Raw genomic sequence first — 16529 nt, 5'->3', positions numbered from 1 at the left:
AACTGAAGTGCCCATATAATTCTGTAAGTGACATTGCAGCAGTCCTGCTCCGTGTCCAGATGTGCCACAGCTCTGATCTGTTCCTCAGAGCCCCTTAGAGTGCAGTGCGTTGGTCGGTCGCAGAATGATGTGCAGTGTTAACTCTGTGCTATGCTAAGCCTCTCTTCCAGATTTTGAAATGGAATTAAGGGGGAAAGGAGAGGGGGAGAGCACGTGGTTACTTTTGCTTTGCTGTCTTTATGATAAATCTGGCATCTGAAGTTCTCAAAAAAGTGTGTGTGAGGAATCACAGCGATTGTGCAGGAGCTTTGGCCAAAAGGCCTGTGTCCGGCTCTCGGTGGTGATGGCGTCCTGTGCAGCCGTTTTGCCAGAGCAGCGATTCCCGGGTCGCTCACCTCAGGACCCTCACACTCCAGAGCGTTTGAAGAGTGTTTGGGGTTATGTGGATTTTATCCATTGATGTTTACCAGATGAGAAATTAAAACTGAGAAGTCCCTTAAATACTTAGTTAATTCCTTTAAAAATAGCAAATATATTTCTTGTTTATATATATATATTTTTTTTTTAAAACAATATTTTTAGAAAACTGTCTTCCAAAACAAAAACATGACATCATTTTACATTTCTGTAAATCTCTTTCACGTGTGGCTTAGTAGAGGCTAGCAGGATTCAGATCTGCTTCTGCACTCAGGTTGTCACAGTATCCCGTCATGTAGCCTGGCGAATCCTACACCGTGCACACCCATGACAGTGTGACAGTGAGAAAAGCAGTTGACCTACCTCTTAGTATTAGCGAAAATAGCTTTGACTTCTTGGAGACCTGAAAGGGTCTCAGGAATTCCTGGCAGGCCTCAGGGCACTTTTTTTCTTCTTTAATAGAGCTCTACACCCAACATGGGGTTTGAATCACAACCCCAAGATCAAGAGTCGCATGCTCTACCAACTGAGCCAGCCAGGCTCCCCTCAGACCACATTTTGAGAGCTACTTTGCCAGATTCTGACTTTGGGCTCAACAGCTGAGACTCAGCCAAGGTCGGAGCTGAGATTCCTGAGCACCTGTCTGAACCTCCAGGGAGTGAGGAAATAGACATGTTTGCCTAGATACAGCCTTCCTTAAGACATTGTCATTGCCACAGGCTCCAGAGGTTTTTGTTTTGTTTTGTTTTGTTTTTGTTTTTGTTTTTTTAGTCTATTTTCAGAGAGCACGAGCATGAGCAATGGAGGGGCAGGGAAAGAGGGAGAGAGAGAATCCCAAGCAGGCTCCGCACTTGGGACCAGTGCGGAGGCTCCGCACTCCGAACCAGACGCAGGGCTTGAACTCACAAACCATGAGATCATGACCTGAGCTGAAATCAAGAGCCGGACACTCAACTGACTGAGCTACTCAGGTGCCCAGGTTTTGCTTCTTAGGCCTTCCTCTCTGCTTCCTCTCCCTTCTCCACCACCTCCACCCTGCTGAAATCTCACAATGAATCTTGAAAGAAAAGAAAGAGAATCTAACTAGGTGTGAAATTTTTTTTTAAATTTTTTTAACGTTTATTTTTGAGAGAGTGCAAGCAGGGGAGGGACAGAGAGAGAAGGAGACACAGAATCCGAAGCAGGCTCCAGGCTGAGCTGTCAGTGCAGAGCCCGATGCGGGACTCAAACCCATGAACTGTGAGATCATGACCCGAGCCGAAGTCAGACACTCAACCGACTGAGCCACCCACACACCCCTAAGTGTGAAATTTGGAGGGTTTTTTTTTTTTTTTTTAATCAACCACAATTATTTCTCTGTTTACAAATCTGGAAGAAAAAATAGATTCAACCTTTTGAAAATAGTTGACATTAGAATGAATGGGATAGAATTGAAGCATTTGATTCTGTATATGTTCTTATTCCGACAATATCATGATGGATCAAAATAATTTTGGATCTCCTTCAACAGTTTCCTTGAAGACTATTAAGATACATTTTATTTAAATAGTATCTATTCCCTGCCTCCATGAGCTCCTGGAAGGTAAGGGCCATGTTTATTTTTTTAATAGCACCAACACCTACCGCTCTACCAGAAACCCAGTTAATTGGTATTAAAGAGCATTCTATAAGAAGTGTTTTCAATGTGAATAACCATCACAATCCAGAAGTCTCCAGTATCTGTACCCTTTGATTAGTACCTGATTTTTAAAATGTCTCCTTTACTAACCGTTATATGTTATCTCAAGGTAAGTAGAAACTAGTCATTTCCTCAAAATCTTAAGATCCAGCAAGTGTTTTTAATGTCAGCCAGGTTTATGTGCTATTTTTCACCTTCCAAAGAATATGGTGGGAGGCAATGAAAGATAATAGCTTGGTTTCACCTAGTCGAGACCAGTGGATTGATCTGGGACTTCCCTGTGTATTGCCCAGAATGGCCTTAACACCCTACAGTTAATGGTCCCAGAACTTTCTACAGTAGTGTTTTTATTTGGATAGGTGTGCAGTTCTGGCTAATTTAGAGGGCTCAGCTAGGATTTCTCAACAGTGAATCCAGTACTTATACACTGTGAAGCTTAAAAAGACACTTTGTAAAGAAAGTCACTTTAAGCCAGTGGGGAGCCCATCTTGTGCAGCCATGTAAAATGTCCTGAGATGTTGAGCATTCAGTCTGGCTTGTAAGCATATGTCTTCTCATCTGTAAATTTTCATTTTTGCATCTTTGTCTTGAGACTTTCAGAAATCCCCACCTTGTTCTGTAGTTTCAGCCTCCCCACCCTCTCCCAGATCACATTTCCACTGAATCTTGTGTTCTCTGTATTTCCATACTATGTCTTAACCACCCCTCTAACTTTGACATGAGCGACTTTTCTGTTCACAGGAGGCTCACCCAGGAAACTGGGACTATTCCTACAACAAAGTCCTACTCATCTAGTGCTTTTTCTGTGGAGTGCACTGTAGATTAGTTCCTTTTCCTCATGTCATGCATCTGAGCTATGGTTATATTCTGTTCTTAAGATCCAACCTCTTTTCCTAAGAACTCTGACTTTCTGTATATGATTCCCTTCCATCAGAAGCACTGCCCCTGGGTTCCCTTCCCCCCACCCTTTTGCCCCTTGTCTCACCCCCCAGAACTCCATATCTTATTACAAGTTATTGTGCTTGTAGGAATAGAGAATATTACACCATGCCGAGATGTGGAGGCTGGGGAGTGGCTGAGCCTACTAGCTAATGACCTGAACATCGTGGCACTGGGCCTACATTTGAACTTCAGTAAAATGGCAAGACCTCACACATTGGACCTTCAGAGTTAACTCAGGTATAGTCAAAGGCATGAATGCTTGTTCAGTCTTAAATGACGAAAGTCCCTATTTCTCGCAACATTTTGTGTCGTTAAAAGTAGGGAACTGCTCTTGGAAATGTTGTTGGGCCTGGTGATTATTTCTGGTGCTGTGGGTCGCTGAGCTGGCCTCCGAGCCTACTGGAAATGTAATTGAATTCCTTTTACACAGCTCTGAAGCTGGAATCCAGACTGATTTAGAAAGACAGAGGGAGGGATTTTACTGAGTAAAATGTCATGGGCTAGAGAACTGGCAGCAGGTATTAAATGTAAACCTGATTGGGAGACGTATTTGCCGAGTTGTCTGTCTGATCCTAAGAGCTAACCAGACCTGTGAATCCTGTCTTTTACAACCTGTTTAGCAAAAATTGAAATGTCAAAGGGGAAGATCAAGGAGGATGGGAACAGCTGTGCAGGTGAATGGCTGCTTTAATATCCTTAAGGTCTTTAAAGGGCAAGGTCCAGTAACCCTCTAAGACCAGGGTGCCAATCTGAGAAACCTCCTAGGACAGGAAGAATCAGTGCTTTAAGCCTCTGTCCCTTTTCCTCTGTTATCTGAACTTTCCCTTAAGCTTGCTGTTGGCCTACAAGGCAGCATAGAGTTGCTGGAGCTCAGTCTTCCAGGGGCAGCCCTGGGGGTCACTGCCAGCTCGGCTGTTGCCTGTTCTGTGTCTGTGTTGCTGTGATCACTTCCTGTCGTAAGCCAGCCTTTCCCTTCATCGCCCCCTCATTTCTGAAGGCATTGAACTCTTCCTCTAATATGTCTTTTGGGGTGTACTGCGTGCTTGATACCCCCAAACCCTGGTAAAAATCTTGGAACACTTTTAGCGAGGTGTGTATGCTCCTTTTCACCCTGCAACCCACTCCCCCCCCCGCCCCTCCCCCCTACTTCAATAGTTATGAGCTTAGTTAGTCTTTCTATCACCTGCATTTCCTTTAAAAGAGGAAGCATGTGCACATTGTACCAGAAGGGGCTAGGAAGTCTGTACCTTCAGGAAACTGTACAGTTAAAAGCCGGACAGAAAAAGGAGGTGATCGTTTCCATTTGCTTCCTGCTGTCTGCCAAGAGCTGCCCTGAGTCCCCACTAGAACAAGCCCATTAGTGCTTCTGAAAGTGAGCAATGGACTGCTTGCTACCAGTCAACCCGAGAGGTGGGGCTAAAATAACCCTAGAGTATCAGAACAATTGCTTCAAACCCTTCAAGGGGCAGTCAAGAAACTAGTAACATGAGTATATGAAAACTAGTCAGCATGGCCCTCATACTTCAGAGCATTAAACGTTTCAGTCCTCCTGGCTACAAGCTGCTAATTGTTGAAGCTAGGGTTGGATACATGGGGTTTGTTAGTTATGCTAGTCTACTTTACAGATGTTTAGAATATTCTATAATAAGAATTTTCCAACTCTGTGAGGTCTGCAAACCAGGAATAAACTCCATCACATAGGAGTTAAGCTCTATCAGCCAGAACTAGAAATATGACTCCTTACCTTCTTTCTACTTTCACTCAGGAGGCAACTTTGGAAGCCCACACTTCCCTCTTAGCTAAAGCACGGCACGGCCTGCTGTCCCATTGCCCAGGAAGCGCATAGCTAACCACTCTCAGCCATGATTTGGTCCCAGCTCCTAGAGCTCTGGCTTGCTGAAAAAATACAGCCCAACCAGATGGGAACTCCTGCCTGGCACTGGGGCTTCTAAGCCATCAGGCATCATGGCGGATGTGAAGGGAACCAACTCAGAAGCCTCTCCGGGAAATCAGTGCCAAAGGTGAGGAGCTAGATATGAAGATACTGGAAGCTTGTTGTCCCCTGTGGGATGCTGTGTCAGGTGGATGTCTACATCAGGCACCCTACCTGCCCACCCACCTGGCAGCCACCTAAGGCCACCTGAGCACCCAAGTGCCCTCCAATTCCCCAAATGTAACAAGTTAGAAATCCACAGATGGTAAAGTCTTCAGGCAGACTAAAGACAGAAGTCCTCAGGGAGGCCAGGAATGGGAAGCAAGGGAATGGAGTGAAGTAGGGAGAACAGTGTTTACATTTCAAAGAATGTAGGCTTTGGTGGACGGTCTCTGGTACTTGGTCTGACGTACACAACATTGTTTTGTGGAATAGTTTGACTAGCCCAAAATAGAATACGCTATTTACAACTTTTCTTCACGAAGTTAACTGGGAGAGAAGGTCGGGTGATTTCCTGAGGCAGCATGACACTGATGAGGTCCTGCCTTGGCAGCGCTGACATCAGAGGTCAAGAGTAACTGCCTTGTTTTCTACAGGTGTTAGAGCAGCTTCATTTAAACATGTGAAGGACCCCCAGCCCCATCCCTGTCTTCCACAAGGTTGCTTTGTGTCTTACTGAAGCCCCTGGCTGTGCTTTTCTGGAACAGTGACACAGCAGACACTCCTTTACCTCAAGGTACTTCAGACTGATGATATGGTTCACCTGCTTTAGATCACAGATCTGAGCTGTCCACTCAGGAATCATGCACTGAGCTTAGAATTCAGAAGCACAAAATTATAGACTAGTTCACTCAAGGGAAAAAAAATTCCATCTTCCATGGTTTTGGCCAGTGAGGTTACCGTGTGAGTCTTCTGTCAGGAAGGTGACTGGTAGACCTTAGATTAGAATCCGTACCTGTAAAGCAGGTTATCTGTATAGAAACATCCTCTTAATGTCACCATCTCACTTTGCCTCCCTTGCGTCAGAAGGTTGCTTCTACAAATGTGCTTCACAAAGGAATCGGGAAAGGACTAATCCCAGAAGTATGCTTAAGTACGGTGACCTAGCAGCTTGGGTTTGGCCAGCTCTTTCTTCCTCTGACACAGTATTCCTGACGTATACTCTTTCCTTCCAGGTTCATTACCTTCTTGATATGATACCTACTTGTTTAGGCCATGAAATTTCACTGTGAATAAGCAAAGATTTGGCAGGATGTTCACCACTAGAGCAAGGTATGCTTAAAGAAAACACAGCTCTATTCAAAGCACTGAGGGAAGAATCATTACTTGAAAGAAGAAAAATGAGTTCTTAGGTATAAAAGCAGGAAAACAGCTTAATTTTATCTGTAGGGCATATTTGCAGTGACATACCCAGCATGTCCATGGAGGTACTGGTACATTCCATACAGGATTCCCGGGCATGAATCCAAACTTACATTTCCTTATATGAAGACCAGAAAGGTCCTGAGTTGTATCCATGGGTTTCATCACTCATCCCCTCTCCTTTGTTAAGAGGGGCGTCTGTAAACATACTGACACATGTATATAACACGATCTGGACTGTATTGGGGCGGGGTGGATGTCATGTGGCGGCCTTCCAGATGATGTGTGCATGGCTTCTTTACCTTGGTTCTCTCTAGTTCCATTTCCATTAGTAGGAAACTTCAGGGGGGGATACAAAATATAAACAGAGCCATAATCCAGTGGCCTCGTCTTTACACTTACATAAACTGAAATGGGAGAATATTTGAGCCTAAAGATTCTGTATATACTCTGGAATAACAGGCAGCCTTCTAAAGAATTGCTTATCTCAAATGAGGGGGTGAGACACAGTAACTTAAGTTTTTGGGTCTGAAAAATCTCAGCTCTCTGGTAGGCTTTAAAAGGCTAATTTTTTCCTGAAAACGAGTGTTTCTGCTCAAACACATTGGACATGCTAGGCCTTTTATTTTTTTAAGTTTATTTTGAGAGAGAAAGAGAGATCACAAGTGGGGGAGGGTCAGAGAGAAGGAGAGACGGAATCTCAAGCAGGCTCTGCACCATCAGTGCAGAGCCCGATGCAGGGCCCAAACCCACAAAGCGTGAGATCATGACCTGAACCGAGATCAAGAGTCAGACGCTTAACCGACTGCGACATCCAGGTGCCCCAGACATGCTGGGCTTTTAAAGAAGCAACCATTTATCCATAAGGGCAGGACTTCTTAAAATTAAACCTACCAGTAGATACTTAATCACATCCAACTCTGAATGGTAGTAAATTTGTTTCCATCAGAAAAGAAAACCGTATACTCCTGAAAACAATATTACAGTATATGTTAACTAGAATTTGAAGAAAACCAGTAATGTCTATGTACAGGGTCCTAATTAAACTATTCACCCTTCTTCTATCCTTTGGTCATAGAGGGTCCCATAAAATCTCCCGGTGATTAAATAAAAACTTACAGGCTGTTCGCCTAAGGAGGCAGTGTTACTTAAAACAGCTCCCTAAAGAACAACAGTGGTTGAGTCCTAATAGTTAAAAAAAAAAAAATCTAACTCTTAAAAAGTAAACAAAAGTTTTTAGATAACTAAATTTTAAAAAATCAAGACTTTATTGGATAAATGTTACACAACATTCTTTAACATTGAAGTCTTAGCATACTTTAGATGAGAAACAATTTTTGTCATTCAAGTCTACAAAATGAAATAGGCTTGTGAAGATTTGAAATACAAAGGTAGCATGAAGCAAAGCTTAAATATTAAGCAACTAAAGCAATGAAAAGTGAAATAGCAACATGGTATGTCTAGGTTTTAAACACCACCAAATTTCATTTATTAAAAAATGAAAATGTGGTTTATAACAAAATGCCTTTGAGAGTTTTGTCATGAGAAAAAATAGATACTTAAAAAGAATTGGGAGAGATCAGGTTTTGCCTTTGTATTATTTCTTGGTCATTTCCATCACTGCGCAAAGAATTCTAAAGCTTAATTACAAACCCTTATTGTGCAACCCACCATGGCTTAGAGTTCTCTGGTTCTTAAAGTGAGCCTGAAAGGTACTGCTGGTGTTCAACATCTGAAAGAACAAGATGGACCCAAGTCTAAGAGGGCGCCACAGAAGTACATGTAATCTTTAGAACTCCCTGCTGCTAGTTCCTGAGCTTTTTCAGATTTGATCAAACGTGTGTAATGACTTCATGGAAGAACTTTCCAAAAAGACTTTAGAATGCACTCCAAACTTAATTATTTGCAGTGTAATCAAAATTTGTTTAAGCTCACTAGAAGACTGTTCACCTTTTCTTCTTGAGTTGTAAAACAAGTCCTAGTCAAGTATATTAAATGTTTCCCAACTCTTACCCAGACCCTTTTCTTAATCCTGAGTGTGGGGTTAAGTAATTCCAAACCTATACAGTAAGATTATGGAAAGTCTGAACACTGGAGCCAAATGTTCAGTTATGTTCCTTCAAATGAATTTTGTATTTTATTTTTTGGCATTTTTCCCTTTTTTTTGTATTAAGTAATCAATATGGATTATCTTGTAAAAAATAAATCAGCATTGCCACTAAAAAACTTCAGTATTATTATTAAAAGTACGGCACCATCAAATATAAAATGCCTTAAAAATGTAGTAATAGGTCCATCTGGTTTTCTCATGTTTTCTCCATTCATTAAAAAGAAAAATTAAAGTTTTTCATAATATGTATTTTCCAAAGACCAAAACAACAGTATGGTCTCCATTAATAAGAATTCATTTTCCATGCGTGAAAGCTCTTTATGGGTCTGTTCCTACTACGTGTTCCCAGGGTCAAGTCCCACCTGACACCTGGGAGAATGAGTATCTTGCACTTAGAAGGAAGGGCTCTCCATGAGAGAGGTCCACATCACAATTCAGGGCAAAAGCCTTTCCACCTCAGTAGGATTAAGAACTAGCTCTTAGAGTATACATTTTCACTCTAAGATCAACACTAGCCTATCCACTTTGAGTCAGAATTTAAAAGGTAAGAATGCTGTTATGAAAATGTGCACAAATGTTAAATACTGGTGGCAAATAAATACATCTTAATATGTTCTAACAAGCAAACGTATATTCAAGATAATACAGCCCTGCTTTATTAAAGAAAGAGAAAGGTCCAAAATCTCTTTGCTGGGTGGAGTGGGGCACTTTGCCATCCTTTTAGCAGGATGTTAGATCATCTTTTCTGTTGTTTCCACCAGCACCTGAAGGAAACCTTGGCCTCACCTCGGCATATGTGACTATTGCTGTTTCACAGGAGATCCATTCTAGAAATGCCTTTGCTCATAGCTGAACTGATTAACAAAACCTTGAAGAAAGCACAAAGTTTTAGTTCAAAAAATAATCCAGCTTCTCTGTCATCATCCCTTGCCTTCTTAGGCCTGTCCAAACTGTACTGGTAAGAACTTCACATTCAAAAAAAGTTACGGTCAGTGATTCTTCATACATAAAATTCAAGTGATTTCCTTGCGTGTTTCCTATCACTTTTCTCCTCCTCTCATGCATAACTTACTGCAATGGTTTATTTTTTTATAAAACATTCCCCTAATGCCTTGTCTTCGGTTTAATATAGCACAATTTGCAAGTGCCCCTTTATAGACTGTTGGGTTTTAACCACTGCCTTAACATTTACTTCTTAGTGCAGCTTTAAAAATCTGAATCTCCAATTTCATTCAGTCCTGATGCTCTGGTGTTCTGTGTCACTGTGGTACAGGTCCATGAAACCAGCAGCCTGCTAATGTCTTTGTGCTGAAATACAGTAAAGAAAAGGAAGAAAAGGTAGTTAAGCACAAGTAAATAGGAGAAAAATTATGTCCTTGTTGTTTAAATTCAGCCCTGCATAGATTATAGGATCATACTTTTTTCTTTTAAATCAGCTAAACTTAACCAAGATTTGAGAAAACAGTTTACTTCCACTTTAAACCAGCAGAAGCGTTCATTTTATTTCCAAGGTACATCTGGCCAAATTCCAACACAAAACTTGTCACCTTCACACAATCTGCACTTGAGTATATTTTTTAAAATACCTGATGAACATTTGCCTAATAAAGGGGGGATTTTAGCTTTGTTCTTTGTGCGGCTTTATGTTCTTTACCTCACCAGAAACAATACTAAACTCTGTGAATCCTCAGCTGCTGTGGACCACTCTGAAGCACTAGAGGCCTTCCTCTAGCACAGGCTGCCTACACACGGGAGCAAATTTATATAACAAATCAAGCTACGTGCAAGTCAGCTGCACAGCATACTGTCTACATATGTATAAAGAGCAAAAAAGGGTGGTGGAGGGTGCCTTCCCAGAGCTACACACAGCACATCAGAAGGCATCAAGAGCGCCATTTCACTACTCAAAGGCCACTTATGTACACTCATTAGATACAGCGTCCCTTATCACACCAGATCATGAGCAGAGGCCCTCTTCACCATACCTCCAAAAAAAAGCAAGCCTGAGCAAAACATTTATAAAGGGCAAAGCTTATAAAAATGATTGCCAGGAAGCACGACCAGAATTTCTGCCCAACATTATCAACTTCCCTTTAATACCAAGTGGTAAGAACCCCATTGAAACCCTCTATAATCCCTGGTTAACGCCTCTCAAGCCTGGGAGACTAGTACCAATAAGAGCCTCAATTCCAAAAGAGGTGATTGTGGAGAGAATGACGACTTTTTGGTCAAATGTACTTTTAAGCCAAAGGTCTATGGTGTTTTCAGTGGAATAATAACTGACAAAACAAACACAGAATGCAGGAAAGGAAAGAAAAACCACCCCCATCCTTCCCAATGTTTAACTTCCAGATATTTCAAAGTAGGTGTCTTTCCCACTCTTTGCTAGCACTCTTGCTCTTATGTTAAGCTTCCCAGTGCTGCCTCACTGACTTACTAGATCAAGGCCTATAAAATAAACTTACAGGGCATTCTATCATGCTTTTTCGCAAGCAATGAAAAATGGCTTCTACACTGCACACATCAGAATGGAAGGTGAATGTAGTCTTTGCTTCTAAAGAAACAGAATGATTAACACTTTTAGAACTGACATTGAACTAAGAAAAGTTCATCTGTTAAAACCAACAATCGTAATACTATTTAGACCCACACAGAACTCTGGAAGTAAACTGAAAGAGAAGAAAAAAGTAAACAGTCAATCCCATGTACAATTTCATTTCCTTCTATTTATGACTCAATGTTTGGCTTCAACCTTAGGCCTAATCAGGTTGACAGGAAAGCCAAGGATTGAAGCATGTCTTATGATTCCTATGAGAGGTACAGAAAATTAAAACATGATTTTTCCTCAAGAAATCACCATAAGGGTAGCTACCATCCCTGCAATCCAGGTAAGAGTCCAAAATATCCCAGCCTCCATCTCTGATCCAAAATGTGCCATTGTGACTCAGCTTGCAAATTATAGCTTATCTGCAGTGATACAGCCCAATTACAGCTCACCACCAGCTGCACACACCAGAGGGTTAAATAGCCTTAATTCAAGGAAGCAAAAAGAGATCGTAAGTTCAGAAGCAGTACATCAGAAATCCTTAAACCTTCCCAGCTGTAGAAGAGTCCCAAATAAGCCGTTAAGGCGTTATCCAGAGAAGTTTCAATAAATGTACTTAAAAAGATTATGGCCACATTTCAGGATTATCTTTTGCCCCCCTCTGAATTTTGACTTTCCTTATGTAAATGACAATGGTTCTGAGGTTAGTTCGCTAAGAATATATATATGTTCATAGATGTATATATATATATTCTTACATATACACACATTAAGAATGACTAAGAAGTTAAATGAATATAAAAGTGACAAAGACTGAGATAGTGAAAAGATAGAGAAATCCACTATTTGGCTTTCCACGAAGACTCTGTTGCTAGTTGACAGAATTCTACAACCTGATACTCAACTTTTACTGCCCTAGGAGAAACTTGTTTCACGGAAGCTCACAGGAGGCTGGCTCTACTTGTTTTTAGCACAGCTGGTAATACCAATTGAAAGTTACTTTCATTCAGTAAAACGGTCACCTATATGAGATACACCCAGCTACAAAGGTCAATGAAAACTCAGGAAAAAGAACTAATGAACTCTTTTATGTCTAGCCTAACCTACTTCAGAATGATCAAGTGGTGACATGATGCCCTCTTCACTTTGTGGCAGGGCTTAGCACAGACAGACCTGCCCGTTTCACTGTTAACTTCAATGCTCCCAGTCTGAATCCACAGTGGTCTGTCAGACACTGTAAGGGAGCAGCAGGACTCGTCACTGTCTGATGTAATAGCTGCCATTTGTTGAGACCTATGGTAGAAAAAACCAAGTTAACAAAAATAGAGCAGTCATTTGAGTTCTTTTAAATCCATTTTACAAAAAAAAATTTTAAAAATAAGACCAAAATTCAGTTGAATTTTCATCATGAATGTATTCTGGATAACTTGCGGACTTCACAGGAAGTGAAGCTTGGATACTAAAAGAAAACAGATTTGAGGTGTGTACACACCAGTATTGGCCAGGAGAGGGCACTCTCCAGAACAAGTCAATTCAGCAGCAAGACGCCTTGGGCGCACACACTAAGATGCTGCCCTCCAATACTAGCTCCCATGTAATGTTCCTGCTAAAAAATTTCTTCTAGCCTACCCCTAACCTAGGGCTGGAGTAGTCCTGATCGGCGAGGGCCGAAGTTGTCATCCTTGTCCATGTTAACTTCATTAATGAGTTCAGAGACCCTATTTTGCAGAATGACCAAAAACTACCTGAATCCTTTTGTCCTTTTAATGTCCGTGACCTCCTATGCATACTACTCAGGACCTGGCATTCCTGTGTGAGTTAATACCTGCTCGAAAGAAGTCTGAGAAGATAAGCTTTCTCACTGGGGCTTTTAGAACAGAGATTTCAAATACAAAGAATAACTCAAATGAAGGATTGCTCTTCTAAGCCTTATTTTTAACATATTTATTTGTCTGCTTCCCTATTTTAAGTATAAATTCATCGCATCCATAAAGTCAACTCTAGGATCACTTAATTAGATGATTTTCAGTCCTTATGATGATTTTTAGAATGCTAAGGTACATCAGAAACAGTAACAATCAAAACTTTTAAAAAGGCTTTTCTGACATTGAAAAGGAGAAACCTCATACACCTGATCTATAATTACTTCTGAATTTTAACTCAAAGGAGAACAATTTTCTTAAATGAGATTTAATAAGGTTATGTGCCCTTTTGTTCATGGGAAACAAATATACTAAGTATGTTTTATATATTATTAATTGTAATCCAACAGCAATCACAGAAGAAAAAAAGGAGTCTTGAGTGCACAAAAGAATTTAACTTTGAACCTCTCCCTCCAGAAGTAAAACTTGTTAGGTTTTCAACCATCATTCTAAATCTCTTGGATTCTAGTTAAGAGAGTCAAGAAGCTCTATCAAAAAATGATCTCTTGCTGTGCATTTGCCCCTCCCACCCCCTGAAACACCATATAAAATATCAACATGCCAGTCCCAGTCCACAGAACCTGGCTAAGAAGTCTTTTGTGCTAATATTTAAGATGAGTTTCCCCTCAGTGCTTTTAGGGCCTTGGGTTTCTCTTTAGAAACGGACCACACATACATGATCCATTAGAAAGAGCCACGGAGCCCTAGCAGTGACACCCACATGAAAGGCAGCAATTTCACTTGAAATTACTTATTTTGTCCTTTAAGAAAAAGCTTATTTGCAACAATGGCAACTATTCCTGGGAGGCAGAACTATAAATGGGCAGATCAGAATGGGGGGAAGTCATGAAAGAAGGAAGTAGAGGTCATGCTCTTAGAGCAAAGTTCAGCATTAAAAACTAACAATTAAGATTATATACTTGTACCTGTTATCTTGCTGAACACTCAATATAAGTTTTCTTTGAATATAGTGTAGTATCAGGGCACCTGGGTGGCTCAGTCGGTTAAGTGTCTGACTCTTGATCTTGGCTCAGGTCATAATCTCATGGTTTGTGCGAGAGAGCAAGCCCCGCATTGGGCTCTATACTGACAGCACACAGCCTACTTAGGATTCTCTCTCTCTCTGCCCCTCACCCACTCATTCATTGTCTCTCACTCCCCCCCCCCCCAAAAAACAACAACAACAAAAAACACACTGTAGAATCATGCAACATGAACAAATAGGAAAAGCACAGTGTCTCATTTTACAGTAGACATTCTGTTTTTCTAGCCTTGGTGCTGTTTTTCTAACCAGTTATAATAGGGTTTTCGACAAACTGCACACAGTTCTTCCCAGCATACCAGGACTCACACTAAGATGCCACTCCCAGCCAGATTCCCTGCTAAAAACTAAACGGGGGGGGGGGGGGGGCAATCATAGGTTTGTAATTAACATCTCAAAATTGAACCATGGGTAAAGATAACTACCTTCTGGAAAATATGGCCACAGCACACACAGATCAAGGCCTTGGAATGTGTGGTATTTCCCTCCTAAAAAGTGGAAACTATCTACTCAGTCATACCAGTAGCAATAAACAATAAAAAGGAATTTTCAAATTAACAGCCACTTTTTACCATTTGGCAAAAAATATTAAAACACCAGGGTCCCAAGGGAATATGGCATTTGTGCAAATCAGCTAACTGACTCACTTAAAAGCTGACATGCAAAGCTTTGTGGTTCTGATGCCTTTATAAAGCTCTCCTAGGAGGACCTCTACTCACTCCACTGAGCCCCACCAGTGCAGATAGTTCCCACACGTCTTTGAAATGATTTGGGATGTGCCAGGCTTCTGAGATGGTGATTGGTCATTAGTATATACCTGTCGGAACCAGAATTACTTTTCCTCATTCATTCACAAGTAGACATCATTTCTCCTTTGTCAGGCCCTGTGCTTGGCATAAAGGAGAGAAGTGGGAGAGGAACAGACTGGAATTTATGCAGTACGTAAGTGAATGAGGGGAGGGTTGAAATGCAAGGTTAATGCAGTTTTCCCTTCACTATAAATCCCTGTTGCTCCCCACAAATGCCTGTTAGAAATAGTTCAGCCTACTTCTAGATATTTATGGATGATCATACTATGATTGTTGAAATCTCAGGTAATAACACTGTTATTATAACAGTTTATAAATTAATGTATGTCGCACAAAGCTTATTTCAAAAGCTACCAGAAATGAAATTTCTATGCCATACACAGAAAGCAGTGGTTGTGGAAATGACAGCAAGTTATTTCTATAGGTCTTGTGCTAGGCACTTTATGGCTTTAAATTCTCACAATTACCTTCTGAGGAGGTACTATTTATTCTCCCCATATCACAGAGGATGACAGTAAGGTAACCTAAGATCACACAGCTAGCTTCTAAGGGACAGATCCATGCCTGCCATTGAATCCAGGAAGAAATCTGGCTCAAGACCCTGTACTTTCAGCCATGTCCCTGAAAAGTGAGAAAGAATGCTTCTTGGCTCTGGGGGTCTGGCCGGCTCAGTCAGGAGCATGCAACTCTTGATCTCAGGGTTGTGAGTTCGAACCCCATGTTGGGTGTGAAGGTTACTTAAAATCAAATAAAACTTAAAAAAAGAATGATTCTTTGCTCAATACAAGCCTGGTACAGAGCACTGCTGGTCACTGGCAAGTTATATACTCACAAGTATCCATTTCTATATTTTACACTCAACAGGATAACCTTCACATTCTTATAAAAACATTCTCTCCAGGCAAGCAAAAAACTTTTACTAGGGGAAAATTATATCCCTTCTAGACTTTTTCAGTAACTTTTAAGTGAATCTTTGTGTTATAATGAGTACATGTGTATAATGATATACATTATAATTACAACTTTTTTAGTTTATTTATTTTTGAGGAAGAAAGAAGGAATGAGCAGGGTGGGGGGGCAGAGAGAAAGGGGGATAGAGGGTCTGAAGCAGGTTCTGTGCTGACAGCACAAACCATGAGATCATGACCTGAGCCAAAGTCAGATGCTTAACAGAGTGAGCCACCCAGGTGCCCCACAATTTTTTTTAGTTTAAATGAAAAGGGAAAAAGTGTTATAATAACAGCCTAATGCTTTAGCTATGGCATAGTTTTCCTTCTAGATACAGGCACTAGGATAGAAAATATTATGAGTTTTAAATCATAATTTCTGGTTAAGACTTAGATTTCTAAAGTAGTAAAAAGCAGCTGTCACATTCTTATGATTACAAGGAAAATGCCATATAAATTATGGCTGTGTTTTCAACGTATTTTTAATGAGGCCTTATACAAATGTCAGGAATTTAAAGAAAAAAATTTTAATTCACATTTAAACCAAGTTTTAAGACTAGGTATTTTTTAACTGGTCTGTTTTGAACATCAAAGTTTTAAGAAATTGTTTTATAAACCAAAGTGTCCAATAGTAGAAGGCTATAAACTGGACAACATACACTATAAGCCATCGAACTTATTCAGTTAGAAAATAAGAATCTGACTCAGAAATTCAGTATTTTGATAAATCCTTGTAATTTTTGATTCTATGGTTTCTTTTCCTTTATACCTCCCTGTATCCAATCTTAACTTGTGCCACAATAACACAGAAATCTTTAAGAA

The 16529-nt window shown here is 40.7% G+C and overlaps 1 protein-coding gene and 1 long non-coding RNA gene across 9 annotated transcripts in view; one reads left to right on the top strand and one right to left on the bottom strand.

The window, feature by feature from the left end:
- The first annotated feature begins 586 nt into the window (after positions 1-586).
- LOC122225178 lies at positions 587-6026 on the top strand. Its single transcript, XR_006205137.1, has 2 exons — positions 587-1388; positions 3124-6026. It is a non-coding gene; the product is annotated as an uncharacterized LOC122225178 (long non-coding RNA).
- A 1551-nt stretch (positions 6027-7577) lies between these two features.
- PWWP2A (PWWP domain containing 2A) overlaps positions 7578-16529 on the bottom strand; it is a 128239-nt gene continuing 119287 nt past the window's right edge. For 3 of the 8 annotated variants that reach the window (XM_042947714.1, XM_042947772.1, XM_042947847.1), the window contains one exon: positions 7578-9750. Coding sequence is in view for 6 of the 8 variants with exons in the window: in XM_042947772.1 (XP_042803706.1) it covers positions 9702-9750 (49 nt within the window). In the remaining 2 variants the exon portion in view is untranslated. Of the gene's footprint in view, positions 9751-12094; positions 12281-16529 lie in introns of those variants that run through there. The other 5 variants (XM_042947739.1, XM_042947764.1, XM_042947748.1 and 2 more) reach the window with 3 other exon arrangements.

This window comes from Panthera leo, chromosome A1 (genome assembly GCF_018350215.1).
Source record: "Panthera leo isolate Ple1 chromosome A1, P.leo_Ple1_pat1.1, whole genome shotgun sequence".
NCBI lineage: Eukaryota > Metazoa > Chordata > Mammalia > Carnivora > Felidae > Panthera > Panthera leo.
The sequence above is the reverse complement of the archived record's forward strand: the minus strand, read 5'-3'. Positions and strand labels throughout refer to the sequence as shown.